General features: G+C 39.3%; 1 protein-coding gene across 1 annotated transcript in view; it reads left to right on the top strand.

Annotated features, from left to right (window-relative positions):
• The window catches only part of LOC122536446, a 117,745-nt gene that overhangs the window by 68,216 nt on the left and 29,914 nt on the right, over positions 1-19,615 (top strand). The window contains exons 58-93 of the mRNA XM_043668821.1: positions 9-329; positions 607-1,236; positions 1,635-1,952; positions 2,332-2,640; positions 2,926-3,231; positions 3,415-3,732; positions 5,723-6,046; positions 6,576-6,887; positions 7,617-7,955; positions 8,040-8,342; positions 8,521-8,826; positions 8,911-9,228; positions 9,476-9,796; positions 9,906-10,217; positions 10,302-10,628; positions 10,702-11,004; positions 11,085-11,390; positions 11,479-11,796; positions 11,892-12,212; positions 12,322-12,633; positions 12,707-13,042; positions 13,116-13,418; positions 13,496-13,801; positions 13,881-14,198; positions 14,333-14,653; positions 14,749-15,060; positions 15,135-15,470; positions 15,551-15,853; positions 16,000-16,305; positions 16,384-16,701; positions 16,997-17,317; positions 17,492-17,806; positions 17,881-18,216; positions 18,292-18,594; positions 18,844-19,149; positions 19,226-19,543. Coding sequence (XP_043524756.1) covers positions 9-329; positions 607-1,236; positions 1,635-1,952; positions 2,332-2,640; positions 2,926-3,231; positions 3,415-3,732; positions 5,723-6,046; positions 6,576-6,887; positions 7,617-7,955; positions 8,040-8,342; positions 8,521-8,826; positions 8,911-9,228; positions 9,476-9,796; positions 9,906-10,217; positions 10,302-10,628; positions 10,702-11,004; positions 11,085-11,390; positions 11,479-11,796; positions 11,892-12,212; positions 12,322-12,633; positions 12,707-13,042; positions 13,116-13,418; positions 13,496-13,801; positions 13,881-14,198; positions 14,333-14,653; positions 14,749-15,060; positions 15,135-15,470; positions 15,551-15,853; positions 16,000-16,305; positions 16,384-16,701; positions 16,997-17,317; positions 17,492-17,806; positions 17,881-18,216; positions 18,292-18,594; positions 18,844-19,149; positions 19,226-19,543 — 11,682 coding nt within the window. The remainder of the gene's footprint in view (positions 1-8; positions 330-606; positions 1,237-1,634; positions 1,953-2,331; positions 2,641-2,925; positions 3,232-3,414; positions 3,733-5,722; positions 6,047-6,575; positions 6,888-7,616; positions 7,956-8,039; positions 8,343-8,520; positions 8,827-8,910; positions 9,229-9,475; positions 9,797-9,905; positions 10,218-10,301; positions 10,629-10,701; positions 11,005-11,084; positions 11,391-11,478; positions 11,797-11,891; positions 12,213-12,321; positions 12,634-12,706; positions 13,043-13,115; positions 13,419-13,495; positions 13,802-13,880; positions 14,199-14,332; positions 14,654-14,748; positions 15,061-15,134; positions 15,471-15,550; positions 15,854-15,999; positions 16,306-16,383; positions 16,702-16,996; positions 17,318-17,491; positions 17,807-17,880; positions 18,217-18,291; positions 18,595-18,843; positions 19,150-19,225; positions 19,544-19,615) is intronic.

Genomic DNA, 19,615 nt, shown 5'->3' with positions numbered 1-19,615 from the left:
TTTTGTAGTTTTACCAGATGTGAAAGACACGGGAGATCCTTGCAATCCATCACCATGCGGCCCAAATGCTCAATGTCAAAACGTGAATGGTTATCCATCCTGTTCTTGTCTTCCAACTTATGTCGGAATCCCACCATCTTGTCGTCCGGAGTGTCTTATAAATCCTGATTGTCCATCAGACAAAGCTTGCGTAAATTCAAAATGCACGGATCCTTGTCCAGGATCCTGTGCGGAGAATGCCAGATGTTTGGTAGTGAATCACGCTGTCACTTGCTCCTGTCCACCTGATTACACAGGGAATCCTTTCGTCCAATGTGTCGAAGTAGAACGTAAGTTTCTTTAATTAATTCATTATTTTATTAACTTAATTTTATTTCTTTTAACTACTTCTTTAATTGTTAGGTAGCTTCGTGAGTTCTTTTTATTACTTTCGGCAATAGCTCCTTTAAATAAATTTTATTTAAATTCGAATAAATTATTTATTAACATTAGTACAATAGTTATTATTGCTCTTTGACAACATGTAAAAGTCAACTAATCTGCAATTTATTATATTATAGTAAAATATAAATTTTTAAACAATGTATTTCGCACCTCCAATTGCAGAGGAACCAATTAACCCATGCGAGCCATCGCCTTGCGGTCCAAACGCGATCTGTCAACAACGTGATAATGTCGGCGCGTGTATCTGCATCGACGATTACCAAGGAAATCCCTACGAAGGCTGTCAACCAGAATGCATTCTTAGTTCAGATTGTCCAACGAACAAAGCCTGCGTTCAAAACAAATGTGAAGATCCGTGTCCAGGAATATGTGGTATCCAGGCTCAGTGTTCCGTCATCAATCACATTCCTACTTGCACTTGTCAACCAGGCTATGTAGGAGATCCTTTCAGCATTTGCAATTTACCAATCAGTCGAGAAACCGAGCCTACAGTAATTGATCCATGTAGTCCTTCGCCCTGTGGACCTAATAGTTTGTGCAGAGCAGTGAAAGATCAAGCTGTGTGCACTTGTCAGGAGTCATTCGTTGGTTCTCCACCTAATTGCAAGCCCGAGTGTGTCGTGAATTCTGAGTGTCCTCAAAATAGAGCGTGTTACAAATATAAATGTAACGATCCTTGCCCAGGAACGTGTGGCGTGGGAGCTAATTGCCGCGTAATTAATCATAATCCGCTGTGCAGCTGTCCCCAGGGTACTACGGGAGATCCTTTCTCCAGATGCTATCCTCAGACAAGTGAGTACTTTGAATAATCATTATACGATTGATAAAATTTTGGATAAAAATTTGCTAATGATAAATAAACACAAGATAGTCTTACACGTATATCTTATTAAATTTTTGAATAAAAAAATAAAAAATAACTCGAGTAATTTCTAATTCAAAATTACTGTATATTGCGAGAAATTAAACTATAAGAGACTCGTACTTTCAAAAATTAAAACATACTGTCTGGATGAAAGGTCTGAATAAAATTATTAATACATTATTATTAACAATAAAATATTTACTTATTTTTTTTAATCTATTTAAATTTTTCTTTTCATTTTTAAAAAGAGGATACTTGCTTTCACATAATGTTACGCTTTTTCGAAAAAAAAGGAAAACATTTAAAATTGTTATTTTTCTTCCAGTCACACCACCACCACCAGTGGGTGATCCTTGCAGTCCAAGTCCATGCGGACTCTACGCAGAATGCAGAGCAATTGGCGATCAAGCTGCTTGTTCCTGTCTCAAGAACTACATAGGATTACCACCAAACTGTCGACCAGAGTGCGTCGTTAATACAGATTGTCCTTCGAATCAAGCTTGCATCTCAGAGAAATGCAGGGATCCTTGCATCGGATCATGCGGACAAAATGCAGATTGCAGAGTACAGAATCATATTCCTGTCTGTCTATGTCAACCTGGATACACCGGTGATCCCTTCACTCTGTGCTCACAGATAATAGGTATTTATTACATTAAGTAAAGTATTAAATAATTTTTTGAATGTTCCAAACATTGCAAAAATATTTAATATATTTCTACAATCAACTGAAATGTTAAATTCATATAATGAGCTTCGTAATTTGAAATTATTTTGGATTTTAAAATTGATTATTATTAGATTGTGTATTTTTACGCAAAAATATGTAAAATAGTCAAAGTGTTTTCTATAATGTTTGCTACGTAAAACAATTTTTCACCGAGATTCTTTTTTAATTATCTCTTCATAATTATCATACATCTTTAAACCTACGAATCTTATTACGTTTCATTTTGTGATCTTCATTTTTGTTTATCAATTAAATGATAGAATTCACATTTGTATTATTATTTATTTTACAGAACAAAAAAAGCCAGAAGATCTATGCAATCCATCTCCCTGTGGACCAAACGCAGATTGCAAAGAGGGAATTTGCACGTGTCTTCCAAACTACTTCGGCGATCCGTATTCGTATTGTCGTCCAGAGTGCACTATGAACTCAGACTGCTCTCGAGTGAAGGCTTGTGTCAATCAATTTTGTGTGGATCCTTGTACTGGCACGTGTGGAACTAATGCAAAATGCGACGTTGTTAATCACATTCCTATGTGCAGCTGTCTTCCTGGTACCACTGGAGATCCATTCACACTATGTCGACCACAAGTATCTGAAGGTATGTATTTTTTAATACTTTTTTTTATACATATATAACCTTCACATATATTTATCTTTTAACTTATTTTTTAATATATTAATATTTAATATTTTTATATATTAATTTAATATTTCATAAATATTATTTAATAGAAGTTTCAGTTACTAAAGTCTACTAAATAATTTTGTATGTTTATACAATAATCTAATTGGAAGATCTTCAATCAGTTTGGATTGTATCTATTAATTATATATCGTTAGGTAGATAAAGATCGTATAAGTCAAATCTTCATTAATTCTCCAGAGCCAAGAAGACAACCATGTACACCGTCACCATGTGGTCCAAACAGCATTTGCAAAGTAGTGAATGATCACGCAGTCTGTTCTTGTCAAACTGGTTTTATTAGTGGTCCTCCTACATGCAGACCAGAGTGTGTAGTGAGCGCAGAGTGTCCTTTGACTCAAGCGTGTCTCGCGAACAAGTGTCAAGATCCTTGTCCAGGAACTTGTGGCCAGAACACCAAATGTCAAGTGGTCAATCATAATCCAATATGCAGTTGCTCGGAGGGATACACTGGAGATCCTTTCACTAGATGTTACATCATGCCCAGTAAGTTCTCTCATTTTCTATTTACTCATTTATGATGACTTCTCAAGTATATTTTATTTTCTATAAATAACACGTATAATAATACCTATATATAACAACATGACGATAAAATTATTATTCCAACAGACTCTAGTACTATTTATTCACTTACACATTTCTAAATATCATTTCGTTTAATTTCAGAGCAACCACCAATATCAACGAATCCGTGTCAACCATCCCCGTGCGGTCCGAACGCGGAGTGTCAAGTGCGTGGTGACAGTGCAGCGTGTTCGTGCATCGAGAATTACATCGGTGTTCCGCCAAATTGCAGGCCCCAGTGTACAATTAATCCCGAGTGTCCGCCACATTTGGCGTGCATGCAACAAAAGTGTCGCGATCCGTGTGTCGGCCTGTGCGGTTTGAACGCACAGTGTTCGGTGGTGAATCATCAAGCAGTGTGTGCTTGTGTCGATGGTTACAACGGAAATCCGTTCAGCGTTTGCGAGGTGATCGTCAAGGGTGAGTCTGCAAAGAACAATTTCTTATTTCTCTCCTTCTCTTTCTCCTATTTGCAAAAACTTTCGCCACTCGCATGCGGGCGAATAAGTGCAGGTAAGTGCTGATTTATAACTTTCGTAATAATTCGACTGCGGATTTTTATGAATTTGTGGAAAATTTGAGAATGTGCAAAAATACATAAAGTTAACAGGATATGCAGAAATGCATGAAGTATTGAATATATAAATAATTTTCTATTTAAAATTCATTTCTTTTTAATTACATCAATCCTTCGATTTATGCAGGATTCATTTTCGAGATTTTTATGCTGACGAAAAATATATTTTTCTATAATTTTTATTAAATTTATTACACAGGATATCCCATTTTAATCTGCAATTATCTTTAGAATTATTCGTTATGGGGAAATCGAAACTTAACATTTGAAGCATTTTTCTCACTAACGAAAAAGTCTGAAGGTAATTGTGTTTGTTGATTAAAAATGGGAGATTATTAATTACATTATTCTAATTACATCATCTTTTTTTGGTCAGCAAGCACGTCTAAATTTGATCAATTAAGAAATAACAAATATATTTTTCCACTCTATTAAAACATGTGAAACAAATATTTTTATAACTTATATTTATATAGTAGCTTCTATCTGTCATTTCCTTTTTTTTTAATTTTGTCCCGCGAGATTCGAATGATAATATAACAGAGAACAAATAATTCAGATTAATAGCTGATATCATATTCATAAGAATATGAATTTCCATAAATATTCGCAGTCTGACGATGATAATCATATTGTCTGCTAACAAACATTCATATTTACGTCATTGAGAAAGAAGAGGCCCTAACAAATTCGGTGACAAATTGTCACGATGGTGACGGGGCCACGAATTATCATGCACTTAGAACGAAAATAATCGATAATTGCATAATATCATCTGCGATTAACGAATCCGACGAAGTTGAGCACGGCTTCGAAAACCCCACGCATACATACGATTAAGAAAGTAACCATAAACAAAGTATAATAACCACGTTAGGAGATTGATATGGTGGCGGGGCCTATAGAGTATAGGCTCTAATTATACTGACCCTGAGTGACACCCGATAACCAATTTATCCCCTCGAATAGGCAGGATATTGCACGCATAGACCATTCCCGATCCAAGTATATTGCTTTGAAACTGGAAGTTGAAACCCTCCTGCGTTGAAAATGTACTTCGGAACACTTAATCCCACATGTACGAAATACCCTTGTTACTCTGGATACAAAGATATTAACCCCTAGGAAAGTGATACGAGCTTACACGCCTGACTAAAGATGGAAATTGACCCTGGAGACATGCTTATTAAAAAGTACCCCACAAGAATTAATTCCCTAACGAAGACTGAAAACCTTAATGAACCCTAAAAATGCTAAATAAGTGTTTAGAAGATAGTGGCCCTGAAGGACACGCCTCACAACCCAATATCACCCTAACACTCAATGCTACAGCGAAAATAGGAATTGAAGAGTGAACCTTATTGTTAAAGGGTTGTTCACGAGCAAGCGTTTTAAGAATGAAAAATTTTCTTAAATTTCATTTTTATATTCTCGAAGAACTTTCAATTTAAGAATTCCTTCCTGAAGAATCAATTTTTATATTAAAAATTCTTAATTTGATGAAGAATTCTTGATTTAAGAACTTTCTCAGAGAATTAATTCTTAATTGAGTGAAATTCTTAATTTAAGAATTCCTAATCTAAGAGTCATTTCTTAAAGGAACAATTCTCAAATTAAATTCTTCGAGAATTGAAAAATTAAGCTTAGAAATTGGTTAAATTAATTCTTAATCAAGTTGAGGAATTTAAAAGAGCTTCTGCTTATCCCCCGATCATTCATTTATTCAAACCTCACGGAAATCCGACGAGTATTCATATTACTGCACCAAGCTTCGATCAACCGCATGATATTAGATTAGAAATGTAAAAAGAAAGTGTTTCTCTTTTCGATTAGATACACCCTTAGACATTAGGAAACCATGCGAGCCATCCCCTTGTGGTATCAACGCGATCTGTCGCGAGAACAATGGCATCGGTTCCTGTTCCTGTCTGCCAGACTACATTGGTGACCCATACGAAGGATGCAGACCCGAATGTACCCAAAACCCCGATTGCTCCAAGACGATGGCCTGTATAAACCTCAAGTGCAGAGATCCTTGTCCAGGAACCTGTGGATTGCAAGCCCGTTGCGAAACGATTAATCATATACCTGTGTGTTCTTGTAATCCTGGATACACAGGAAATTCGTTCACGTATTGCTCCCCGATCTCTGTTGCTCGTAAGATTTCGTTTTCTCTCACGTTTTGCATCCAAAGACGCTTGATATCAAATTAGATAGAAATAGAAATGTAGGATTGAAACTTTTACATTTAAGTAGAAGGAATAACAATGATGAGACTAGCACAATAATAACCTTCTATTTTGTCTTCTTATCAAAGGATGAAATTAAAAGAAAATTTAGCACAAGGTTTTTATTATACAGTCTCGAGGGATATTTATGTATTTTTCTATAAAGTGACAGTTGTACTTCACGCAAAGAAAAATGCGTAAATATTCCTCAAGGTTCTTATGTTTCTCCATTACAAATTTTTCTTTAATCTCATTCATTTGCAAAAGCAATTGTCATGAAGCGTAAAATTCTAGCATACAATGAAAATTCAATTTCAATTCTCTTCATTTTCCTTCGACTTTTAACAGAAAATTATCGTTGAATATCGTTATAAATTCGTCGCGCAAGTAGTTTAAACAGCAATCAATCTGGAAATGTTCGTAATTTAGACTGTTTAATGCAATTTTCCCTCACACAGCAACACTGGTAGAGTCAGACCCTTGTAGTCCGTCACCATGCGGACCAAATAGTCAATGTCGAAACGTGAACGACCATGCTGTGTGCACCTGTCTGGCGAATTTCATTGGAACCCCACCAACCTGTCGACCCGAGTGCGTGGTAAACGCCGAATGCTCGAGGGAACTTGCATGTATTAATCAGAAATGCGAGTCCCCGTGCGTGAACTCGTGTGGCATCAACACGCAATGCAAAGTGATCAATCACAGCCCCATATGCATCTGTAATATTGGATACACCGGTGATCCATTTACGAAATGCTTCCCTGCTCCACGTAAGAATGTTTCTCTTGATATTTGCTTCATTGAATCAGTTCTAACTCCTCATTTAAAAGTCAAGATTTTAGTTGATAATGAATTCAATTTCATTAGATTTTAACGAAAGTGTACGAAAGTATACGTAAGCTGTTTTCATTTAGATTTCAAACATTCATGGCTTCTATTACATAGTGGCTTGGTTTAGCATAGTTTCATTCAAGTTCTCTAACTCATTAGTCCACGATTTGAGGATAGTTTTATCGTAACAAATTCATCAGCTTCGAATTTATATCGTGCATAATCTGCTTTGTCAAATGTTCAACATACAACTTTTGATTACGCATCTACTTCATCCAATATTCAGAATTTAAAATATTCTGCAGTCACTTCATCAAGCTTCGTCATTCATATTACCACACAACTTTTGATTATGCATTAACTCCTTAATTAATACCCAGAATTCAAAATATTCTGTAACTTTCGATTATGCATAATCTATTTTACTCAAATATTTATATTTATTTATCCAATCTTCAAAATATTTGACAGTGATTCAAATATTCATCGTTCGATCGTACAATCTCTTTCAATATTTAAAATATTTTCTAGCCTTCGATTATGCATAACCATTCCAGTGCATTGAATATTCAGCCTCCAAAAGCATCATAAAAACCTTGACTCATCCTAACAAATCGAATTGCTTCTATCACAGTTCATCAGACATAATGTAACAAAAACAATTTTAGAATCGCCCCAGAAAGACACTGACCTCGTGCCCAAAGACCCGTGTGTGCCATCACCTTGCGGCATGTACGGAGAATGCAGGAACATCGGTGGTACAGCATCTTGTTCCTGTCTGCCGAGATACATCGGATCCCCACCAACCTGTCGACCAGAATGTCGAGTGAACTCAGACTGTCCCATGAATCTTGCCTGTTCAAACGAAAGATGCAGAGATCCTTGTCAAGGATCCTGCGGTGTCACGTCCCTGTGCACGGTTTACAACCACGTGCCAGTGTGCACCTGTCCCGAAGGATACACTGGAGACCCTTTCAGCAATTGCTATCCTGCACCCGTTAGACCAAGTAAGAAAAAAACTGACGAGAAAATAAGAAATGGAATTCGCGAATGGTTTGTAAGAAATACGAGCAACGTTCTTCCTTCAACAGCTGAACCAACTATAGTTGATCCCTGTGCGTCGTCACCTTGCGGACCTAATGCACGCTGCGACGATGGAATTTGTACATGTTTGCCAGAGTATCAGGGAGATCCTTACGTTGCTTGTCGACCAGAGTGTGTGCTGAACACAGATTGTTCGCAAAACAGAGCTTGTTTAAGGAACAAGTGTGTCGATCCCTGTCCTGGTACATGCGGTCGAAATGCCCAGTGTCTGGTATTTAATCATGTACCCATGTGCAGCTGTCCCAGTGGAATGGTTGGAAATGCATTTGTTCAATGCACTGTCCTTCAAGGTACTACTCCAATGGAATTTACTTTGCTACCCTCAATTCATATCATTAGATCGTAAATGGCCACAATAGATTAGACAATATTACACTAATTTGCCATGTTATAATTAATATTTGTAATATCCAACTGATTTATCATACTGTACATCTCTGAATATCTACGACACTGTGATATTGATAGATACCGTAAAGAGGAATCCCTGTTCGCCTACGCCATGTGGACCAAACAGTGTTTGTCGAGAAATCAATGAACAACCAGTTTGCTCCTGCGTGTCAGGATTTCTAGGTGCACCGCCAACTTGTAGACCAGAGTGCACAGTCAGTTCTGACTGTCCTTTATCAGAAGCCTGTAGTAATCAGAAATGTATTAACCCCTGTCCTGGTTCCTGTGGATTTAGAGCCACCTGTAACGTTGTCAATCACAATCCTATATGCAGCTGTTCGTCAGGCCTCATTGGTGATCCATTTGTTCAGTGTATTCCACGACGTAAGACTTGTCTTTCGAAATGTGATTCTTTAATAATATCTTTGTAAGATAAAACAGAAAGATAACAGACACTTGCATTTTTAGCACCTCAGCCACAAGTACCACAAAACCCATGCGAACCATCCCCATGTGGGCCTAATTCAGAGTGTAGAGTCGTCAACGATGCTCCCTCTTGTTCTTGTTCACCGGAATTCATAGGCGCTCCGCCAAATTGTAGACCAGAGTGTGTCAGTAATAGCGAATGTCCAAGCAATATGGCTTGTACGAATCAGAAATGTAGAGATCCTTGTCCTGGATCTTGCGGAGCTAATGCTGAATGTCGAGTTGTCAGTCATACACCTATGTGCGTCTGTCCTAGCGATTATACAGGAGATCCCTTTACTGAATGCACACCCAGGCCACGTAAGAATCCCAATTTTTATTCATTACCACATTATTATTGTTTACCCTTTATGACCTGAATCCTGGTCTTTAATTTTGTATATTTTTCTAGCGAATAATTCATTTTTTAGTTTAAATATTATATGTCTTATTTTTTAATTGACTTCTCGTTGCCAAAAGTTTTATTATATCTTGCTTTTCGTGATTTATTTTATTATGGTTAACAATTCTTTTAGAATCATACAAATAACATTTTACAACTTTTTAGCTGTCCCATTCAATATTTCTCCGTGCACCCCATCGCCGTGTGGTTTCAACGCGATATGCAAAGAACAAAACGGCGTAGGTTCGTGCATATGTTCGCCCGATTATATTGGCAACCCCTACGAAGGATGCCGCCCTGAATGTGTCATTGACACAGACTGTCCATCAGCATTAAGTTGCATTCGCTCTAAATGCCAAGATCCCTGTCCAGGAACCTGCGGCACAAACGCAGAGTGCAGGGTTATCAATCATCGTCCTGCTTGCACGTGTATTCAAGGTTACAGTGGAAATCCATTCCAATACTGCACCTTGATGCGTGAAATAGGTACGAAGAAATTTTCACATGCAATTGCAATTAGATGGAAAAATCTCAGTTCATGTATTTTTAAAAGTTGCACAAAATTTTTACTTAATTTTAAATTGAAATCTTATAGAAGATGATATATACAAGGATCCGTGCAACCCTTCACCTTGTGGACCAAATAGTCAATGTCGCGTAGTAAATGGTCAAGGAGTTTGCTCCTGTCTGCCAGAATTCACTGGCGCTCCTCCTATATGTCGTCCTGAATGTACTGTGAACTCAGAGTGTTCTCAAGATCGCGCGTGTGTCAATCGGAAATGTGTGAATCCGTGTCCAGCTTCTTGTGGCACGTTCGCCACTTGTGCGACAAGAAATCATAGCCCAATTTGTGCATGCAGGGAATCATACACCGGAGATCCTTTCACTAGATGTTTCCCCGTTCTACGTAAGATATTTCAGAACAGTTCAAACTTAATTTATACTACTTTCGAAGCTAAGTTGATTTCTGATATTATAATTGCCTTTTTAGAAGCCTCACCACCTACAGCAGTTGAAGTTTCACAACCCTGTTTGCCCTCCCCTTGTGGTCAGAATTCTGAATGTCGCGTAATTAATGGTGGTCCATCCTGTCAATGTCTACCTTCTTACGTTGGAAGTCCACCAAATTGTCGTCCAGAGTGTACAGTGAACTCTGACTGTTCTCCTAATCAAGCCTGTATGAGACAAAAATGCAGAGATCCTTGTCCAGGTTCTTGCGGTTTTAATGCACAATGTATGGTGTTGAACCATGTCCCTATATGTTCCTGTTTGGACGGATACACTGGAGATCCTTTTAACAGTTGCAATCCTGCTCCAAGTAAGAAAATTTCAGGAAAAGCAGTACTTTTGATTAATTTTTTAAATACTGAGGGCCTATATTTCCTTTACAGTTGAACCAACAATAGTTGATCCATGTGCATCATCACCTTGTGGCCCTAATGCACGTTGCGACAGTGGAATTTGCACATGTTTACCAGAATATCAGGGAGATCCTTATGTTGGTTGTCGTCCAGAGTGCGTACTGAACACCGATTGCTCTCAAAATAGGGCTTGTCTGCGAAATAAGTGTATCGATCCTTGCCCTGGTATATGTGGTGTAAATGCAGAATGTCTAGTATACAATCACGTGCCCATGTGTAGTTGTCCCAACGGTATGGTTGGAAATGCATTTGTGCAGTGTACTACGCTCCAAGGTACAATTAGAAGGGCTTCTTATATTTGATTCTACTCTAATACTTCTGTGATTGTCTATTTCATATTTTGATAACAACAGATACCGTAAACGAGAATTCCTGTTCACCTTCGCCATGTGGACCAAACAGTATATGTCGAGAGATCAATGGACAGCCAGTTTGTTCCTGCGTGGCAGGATATCTGGGTGCACCACCGACTTGCAGGCCAGAATGTATAGTCAGTACTGATTGCCCCCTCTCAGAAGCTTGCAGTAACCAAAAATGCGTAAATCCTTGTCCTGGTTCGTGTGGATTCAGAGCTCTCTGCAACGTCGTTAATCACAATCCCATATGCAATTGTCCATCGGACCTTACTGGTGATCCGTTTGTTCAATGTATTCCACGACGTAAGATCGATTCCTGTCATTTGATTTCTTCAAAAAGCCTTCTGATTTTTTTAACAAATTTAATGAAATATAACTCATATATTTTTAGCACCAGAGCCCGTAATGCCACGAAACCCATGCGAACCCTCTCCGTGCGGACCCAATTCTCAATGTAGAGTCGTCAACGACGCACCCTCTTGTTCTTGTTCACCAGAATTCATAGGTGCTCCACCCAACTGCAGACCTGAATGTGTCAGTAACAGTGAATGTCCCAGTCAATTGGCCTGTGTGAATCAAAAATGCAGAGACCCGTGTCCAGGATCTTGTGGAGCTAACGCCGAATGTCGTGTCGTCAGTCATACACCTATGTGTGTTTGCCCTAATGATTATACTGGCGATCCCTTCACGCAATGTACACCTCGACCACGTAAGAATCAAGAACTTTCTTTCCGCAGTTTTCTTCAGATTTAATCCAACATACGGTATCTTCAGGATGTTGAATTATTTTTTAAAACGTTTTAGCTGTCCCAGTGAATATTTCTCCGTGCACCCCATCGCCGTGTGGTTTCAACGCGATATGCAAAGAACAAAACGGCGTAGGTTCGTGCATATGTTCGCCCGATTATATTGGCAACCCCTACGAAGGATGTCGCCCTGAATGTGTCATTGACACAGACTGTCCATCAGCATTAAGTTGCATTCGCTCCAAATGCCAAGATCCCTGTCCAGGAACCTGCGGCACAAACGCAGAGTGCAGGGTTATAAATCATCGTCCTGCTTGCACGTGTATTCAAGGTTACAGTGGAAATCCATTCCAATACTGCACCTTGATGCGTGAAATAGGTACGAAGAAATTTTCATATGCAATTGCAATTAGATGGAAAAATCTCAGTTCATGTATTTTTAAAAGTTGCACAAAATTTTTACTTAATTTTAAATTGAAATCTTATAGAAGATGATATATACAAGGATCCGTGCAACCCTTCACCTTGTGGACCAAATAGTCAATGTCGCGTAGTAAATGGTCAGGGGGTGTGCTCTTGTCTCCCAGAATTCACTGGTGCACCACCCATGTGTCGTCCTGAGTGTACTGTGAACTCAGAGTGTCCTCAAGATCGCGCGTGTGTCAATCGGAAATGCGAGAATCCGTGTCCAGCATCTTGTGGCACGTTCGCTACTTGTGTAATCCGAAATCATAGTCCATTCTGTGCTTGCAGTGAATCATACACCGGAGATCCCTTCACTCGATGTTTCCCCGTTCCACGTAAGACACAGTGAAGCTAATTTGAAATATTTTGAAGTCAAATAGATTCCTCATTTCGTAATTTTCTATTTAGAAGCAACTCCACCTACAGCGATCGAAGTTTCACAACCCTGTCTGCCTTCTCCATGTGGTCCAAATTCAGAATGTCGGGTAGTGAATGGAGGACCATCCTGTCAATGTTTATCAACTTATATCGGAAGCCCACCAAACTGTCGACCAGAATGTACAATGAATTCCGATTGTTCTCCCAATCAGGCCTGCATGAGAGAAAGATGTAGGGACCCTTGTCCAGGTTCTTGTGGCATCAATGCTCAATGCATGGTTCTTAATCATGTTCCTATTTGTTCGTGTTTCGATGGATATACGGGAGATCCCTTCAGCAGTTGCACTCTTGCCCCCGTTGAACCACGTAAGGATATTAAAATAAAATTGAAATCTCAAAATTGTAAAATATTTGTAAAACTGTATTTTATTCTTCGTAGCTGAACCAACTGTACTTGATCCTTGTGCATTGTCACCATGTGGTCCTAATGCACGTTGCGACAGTGGAATCTGTACGTGTCTTCCAGAATATCAAGGAGATCCTTATATGGGTTGTAGACCGGAATGTGTACTAAACACAGATTGCTCTCAAAATCGAGCATGCCTAAGAAACAAGTGTGTCGACCCTTGCCCCGGCACATGTGGTCTAAATGCAGAATGTCGCGTGTATAATCACGTACCTATGTGCAGTTGTGCTAGTGGAATGATTGGAAATGCATTTATTCAATGCACAGTACTCCAAGGTAGAGATTGAGAAATGTTTATAGTTCTAAATGTACCAAATTATCTTACACCTCTTTAAATCTTTACTACGTCATAGATACCATAAAAGGAAACCCATGTTCACCTTCTCCGTGCGGACCAAACAGTGTTTGTAGAGAGATCAATGGTCAACCTGTCTGCTCCTGTGTAGTAGGATTCTTAGGAGCACCACCAACTTGTAGACCAGAGTGCATAGTTAGCTCCGACTGTCCCTTGACACAGGCTTGCAGCAATCAGAAATGTGTTGATCCGTGTCTTGGTTCATGCGGATTCAGAGCCACCTGCAACGTTGTCAATCATAATCCCATATGTAACTGTCCACCAGATTTGACTGGTGATCCGTTTGTTCAGTGTGTCCAACGACGTAAGATCTGCTCTTTTAGATATGATTTCTTAAAAGAACTTTTACGAGACGAAACAATAATTGTCCTTCATATTTTTAGCACCTGAACCCGTAGTGCCGGAAAATCCGTGCGAACCCACTCCGTGTGGTCCCAATTCCCAATGTAGAGTCATCAGTGATACTCCTTCTTGTTCCTGTCTATCGGAATTTGTAGGAGCACCGCCAAATTGTAGACCTGAATGCGTTAGTAATAGCGAATGTCCAAGTCGTCAAGCCTGTATCAATCAAAAATGCAGAGATCCTTGTCCTGGATCGTGTGGAGCTAACGCGGAGTGCCGCGTTATTAGTCATACACCTATGTGTGTTTGCCCTAACGACTATACCGGTGACCCCTTCACTCAATGTGTTTCTAGACCACGTAAGAATAGATGTATCTTTTCTCAACTATTTAATTTTCCAAATATACGTAGTTACGAAGAATTTCCATCTTTTAAAAATTTGATAGATTGTTCTTCAGGTGTTAATGTTTCTGACAATTTTGAATCGTTTTAGCTGTCCCTGTCAGTCTATCTCCATGTAGTCCATCACCATGCGGTTTTAACGCAATATGCAAAGAACAGAACGGAGTTGGGTCGTGTTCTTGTTTGTCTGATTATATTGGTAATCCATACGAAGGCTGTCGTCCCGAGTGTGTCGTCGATACTGACTGTCCATCCACATTGAGCTGTATACGATCCAAATGCCAAGATCCTTGTCCAGGCACCTGTGGCACGAACGCGGAATGTAAAGTCATTAATCACCGCCCTGCGTGCACTTGCATTCAAGGTTTTAGTGGAAACCCTTTCCAATCTTGCATCCTGATTCGTGGAATAGGTATGAATAAACCGTTAATTTTATTTATTAAATATCACCCTTATCCATTTATTAAATATCCAATTTCTTGCATTTGGTTAATTAAAATTTCATAGAAGATGATATATACAAGGATCCATGTAACCCTTCGCCTTGTGGACCAAATAGTCAATGTCGCGTAGTAAACGGTCAAGGAGTTTGCTCCTGTCTGCCAGAATTCACTGGTGCTCCTCCTATGTGTCGTCCTGAATGTACTGTGAACTCAGAGTGTCCTCAAGATCGCGCGTGTATTAATCAAAAGTGCGTGAACCCATGTCCAGCTTCTTGTGGCACGTTCACCACTTGTGTAGTGAGAAACCATAGTCCAATCTGCGCCTGCAGAGAATCATATACCGGAGATCCCTTCACTAGATGTTTCCTCGTTCCACGTAAGATATTCGAAAGTCTCTCTGTTAAAAACATTTATGTTGTACAATTTGTCATATTGCAATTGCTCTTTTAGAAACTACGCCACCTACAGCAGTCGAAATTTCACAACCTTGTTTGCCTTCCCCGTGTGGTCCAAATTCGGAATGTCGTGTAGTTAATGGAGGTCCATCGTGCCAATGCCAACGAAATTACATCGGAAGCCCTCCAAATTGTCGACCAGAGTGCACAATAAACTCAGATTGCTCGCCTAGTCAAGCTTGCATGAGAGAAAGATGCAGAGACCCTTGTCCAGGTTCTTGTGGTTCCAATGCTCAATGCACGGTGCTGAATCACGTTCCTATATGTTCTTGCTTCAATGGATACACTGGAGATCCTTTCAGCAATTGTTATCCCGCCCCTGTCAGACCAAGTAAGATAGCTAAAGAAATATAATTCCGTTGAACATGTAAAACGTTTGAATATGAGACAACAAATTAACTCCTTTCACAGCTGAACCGACTGTTATTGACCCATGTGCATTATCACCATGTGGTCCTAATGCACGTTGCGACAGTGGAATCTGTACGTGTCTTCCAGAATATAAAGGAGACCCTTATATCGGTTGTAGACCAGAGTGTGTATTGAACACTGACTGCCCTCAGAATCGTGCTTGCATAAGAAATAAATGTGTTGATCCTTGCCCTGGTACTTGTGGTCGAAACGCAGAATGTCAGGTTTATAATCATGTACCCATGTGCAGTTGCCCCAGCGGGATGGTGGGAAATGCGTTCGTTCTGTGCACAGTCGCCGAAGGTACAACTAGAGATACCATTCTTTGAATTCTTAATTTGTATTGTTAGAAAATTGGCGGCCACAACATTTTCATTTGAATTATTAACACTAGCATAAAAAAATTCTTATAATCTTTCTGGGTAATTATTATATTATCATCACAACAGATACCATGAGAGGAAACCCTTGTTCACCTACACCTTGTGGACCAAACAGTATCTGTCGAGTGATCAACGGACAATCAGTCTGTTCCTGCGTAGCAGGATTCCTGGGAGCACCACCAACTTGTAGACCAGAATGTGTAGTCAGCTCCGATTGTCCCTTGACACAAGCTTGTACCAATCAGAAATGTGTAAATCCATGTCCCGGTTCATGTGGATTCAGAGCCACCTGCAACGTTGTCAATCATAATCCTATATGTAGTTGTCCACCTGATTTAACAGGCGATCCATTTATCAACTGTGTTTCACGACGTAAGGCTTGTTCCGTGAATTATTTCACTGATCGGCGAAATTTTTCAAGGCAATCATAATTTACACGTGTACTTTTAGCACCCGAGCCTGTACTGTCACAAAATCCATGCGAACCCTCTCCATGCGGACCCAATTCAGAGTGTAGAGTCGTCAATGATGCTCCCTCTTGCTCCTGTTCACCGGACTTCATAGGCATCCCGCCAAATTGTAGACCTGAATGCGCCAGTAATAGCGAATGTCCCAGTCAGTTAGCCTGTATCAATCAAAAATGCAGAGATCCGTGTCCTGGATCATGTGGAGCTAACGCTGAGTGTCGCGTTGTCAGTCATACTCCTATGTGTGCCTGTCCTAGCGACTACACTGGTGATCCCTTCACGCAATGTACACCTAGACCACGTAAGAATTAAGAAACAATTCTTTTTCTTTTTGATTAGGATTTAATCACTAAACTACGGTTTTTCATGCGATGATAGAGAATTTTATAGTACTCACGTATTATGAAAAATTATATAAAATATAATTATACAATATATTCTGTAACATTAAATCTTACAAGTGTCATTTCTATAATATATAATTTTTTAAATTACGTTGTTTTAGAATATGAATTTGCATAAAAATTCGTGGTTTATTAGTTACAAAAATATTAATTTTTTGCGGGGATATTAAGTTACTCTTTAAAATATTTTAGCTGTTCCTGTTAATCTTTCCCCGTGTAGTCCATCACCATGTGGATTCAATGCTATATGCAAAGAACAGAACGGAGTAGGTTCTTGTTCCTGTTTGTCCGATTATATTGGTAATCCTTACGAAGGCTGTCGCCCTGAATGCGTCATTGACACGGACTGTCCATCGACTTTGAGCTGTATACGATCCAAATGCCAAGACCCTTGTCCAGGTACTTGTGGCACAAACGCAGAGTGCAAAGTTATCAATCATCGCCCTGCGTGCACATGTATTCAAGGATACAGTGGAAATCCATTCCAATATTGTACACTGATTCGAGAAATAGGTACGAGAAAATCTCCCCAAACTTTTATAAATAATTTATATTTATTATTTCAATCACGCTATATTAATTCCACTAATTTTAATAAATTCTTCTCGCACATATAAATTTAGTAGCTTCTAAAAATCAGAAGGAATATTTGCCATGATGTAAAGTAAAAATCAAAATCTCTTGTAGAAGACGAAATGAAATACAAGGATCCATGTAGTCCATCTCCTTGCGGACCAAACAGTCAGTGTCGCGTAGTAAATGGTCAAGGAGTTTGCTCTTGTCTGTCAGAATTTACTGGCGCACCTCCAATGTGTCGCCCCGAGTGTACTGTGAATTCAGAATGCCCTCAAGATCGCGCGTGTGTTAATAAGAAATGCGTGAACCCATGTCCAGCTTCGTGTGGTACTTTCGCCACCTGTGTGATCAGGAACCACAGTCCAATTTGTGCCTGTAGACCATCGTATACGGGAGATCCTTTCACAAGATGTTTCCCCGCGCCACGTAAGATAGCTCGAACATAATTTAAATTGCTTTAAAGTTAAAGAGATTTCTTATCTTGTAACTTTTTTATTTAGAAGCCATTCCACCTACAGCAGTTGAAAGCACACAACCTTGTTTGCCCTCTCCTTGTGGTCCAAATTCAGAGTGTCGTGTTATCAATAATGGCCCATCCTGCCAGTGTCTAGCTACTTACGTTGGAAGTCCTCCAAATTGTCGGCCAGAATGTACAATAAACTCAGACTGTTCTCCTAGTCAAGCTTGCATGAGAGAAAGATGCAGAGATCCTTGTCCAGGTTCTTGTGGTACCAATGCTCAATGCACGGTTCTTAATCATGTTCCTATATGTTCCTGTTTCGAAGGATATACGGGAGATCCTTTCAGCAGTTGCAGCCTTGTCCCTGTTAGACCAAGTAAGAAATTAAAAGAAAATTATAACTTTAAAATTATAAGGAATTTTTAAGCTCATACGTTCGTTCTTTCTATAGCTGAACCAACCATAATTGATCCTTGTGCATCATCTCCTTGTGGTCCAAATGCACGTTGCGACAATGGAATCTGTACATGCCTTTCAGAATATCGGGGTGATCCTTACGTAGCTTGTCGTCCGGAATGTGTACTAAATACAGATTGTTCTCAGAATAGGGCTTGTCTAAGAAACAAGTGCGTCGATCCTTGTCCTGGAACATGCGGCGTAAACGCAGAATGTCTAGTATACAATCATATACCCATGTGCAGTTGTCCTAGTGGAATGGTTGGAAACGCGTTCGTTCAATGTAACATACTTCAAGGTAGAGTTTGATGAATTTTTTTCCCTAACTCTAGACAGGGATCTAATGTTATTTATTACTTTATCACATAAAATATAAAATATCAGATTGAATGCAATACTGTACAATTTAATAATTATAACAATGAAGGACACCAACTGGAGAATTAGCAAAGATTCAACAATATTAGTTGAAAAAGAGTTATTAATCTTGCAAAATTAATTAAAAGAAATTTTCATAATACTATTTCTCTATCTTTTTATGATATAGAAACCGAGAAAGGAAACCCGTGTTCGCCGTCGCCTTGCGGGCCTAACAGTGTCTGTCGAGAGGTCAATGAACAGGCAGTGTGTACCTGCGTAGCAGGATTCCTAGGTAGTCCACCTACTTGCAGACCAGAGTGTACAGTCAGTTCTGACTGTCCTCTGACAGAAGCCTGTAACAATCAAAAATGTATAAATCCCTGTCCTGGTACTTGCGGATTTAGAGCCACTTGCAACGTTGTGAACCACAATCCTATATGTAGCTGTCCATCTGAACTCACTGGCGATCCATTCGTTCAGTGTGTTCCACGACGTAAGATTTATTTCTTATACTTGTTTGCTCACAAATTTTCACATAAAATATAAAGATCATTACTGTCTCTTTTTAGCAATTGAACCCGTAGCACCACAAAATCCATGCGAACCTTCTCCATGTGGTCCCAATTCAGAGTGTAGAGTCGTCAATGATGCTCCCTCTTGTTCTTGTTCGCCAGAATTCATAGGTGCTCCACCCAATTGTAGACCTGAATGTGTCAGTAACAGTGAATGTCCAAGTAACATGGCTTGTGTGAATCAGAAATGTAGAGATCCTTGTCCTGGATCTTGCGGAGCTAATGCTGAATGTCGAGTTGTCAGTCATACACCTACGTGCGTCTGTCCTAGCGATTATACGGGAGATCCCTTTACTCAGTGCACATCTAGGCCATGTAAGAATTATGAAATATTTTTCGACTTAACTTGGAGTATATTTAAATTTTTTTCTCCAATTTCTCAAGTTT

Source organism: Frieseomelitta varia, unplaced genomic scaffold, assembly GCF_011392965.1.
Source record: "Frieseomelitta varia isolate USP_RPSP 00005682 unplaced genomic scaffold, Fvar_1.2 scaffold_835, whole genome shotgun sequence".
Taxonomy (NCBI): domain Eukaryota; kingdom Metazoa; phylum Arthropoda; class Insecta; order Hymenoptera; family Apidae; genus Frieseomelitta; species Frieseomelitta varia.
This window is presented reverse-complemented; position numbering and strand designations above follow the sequence as displayed.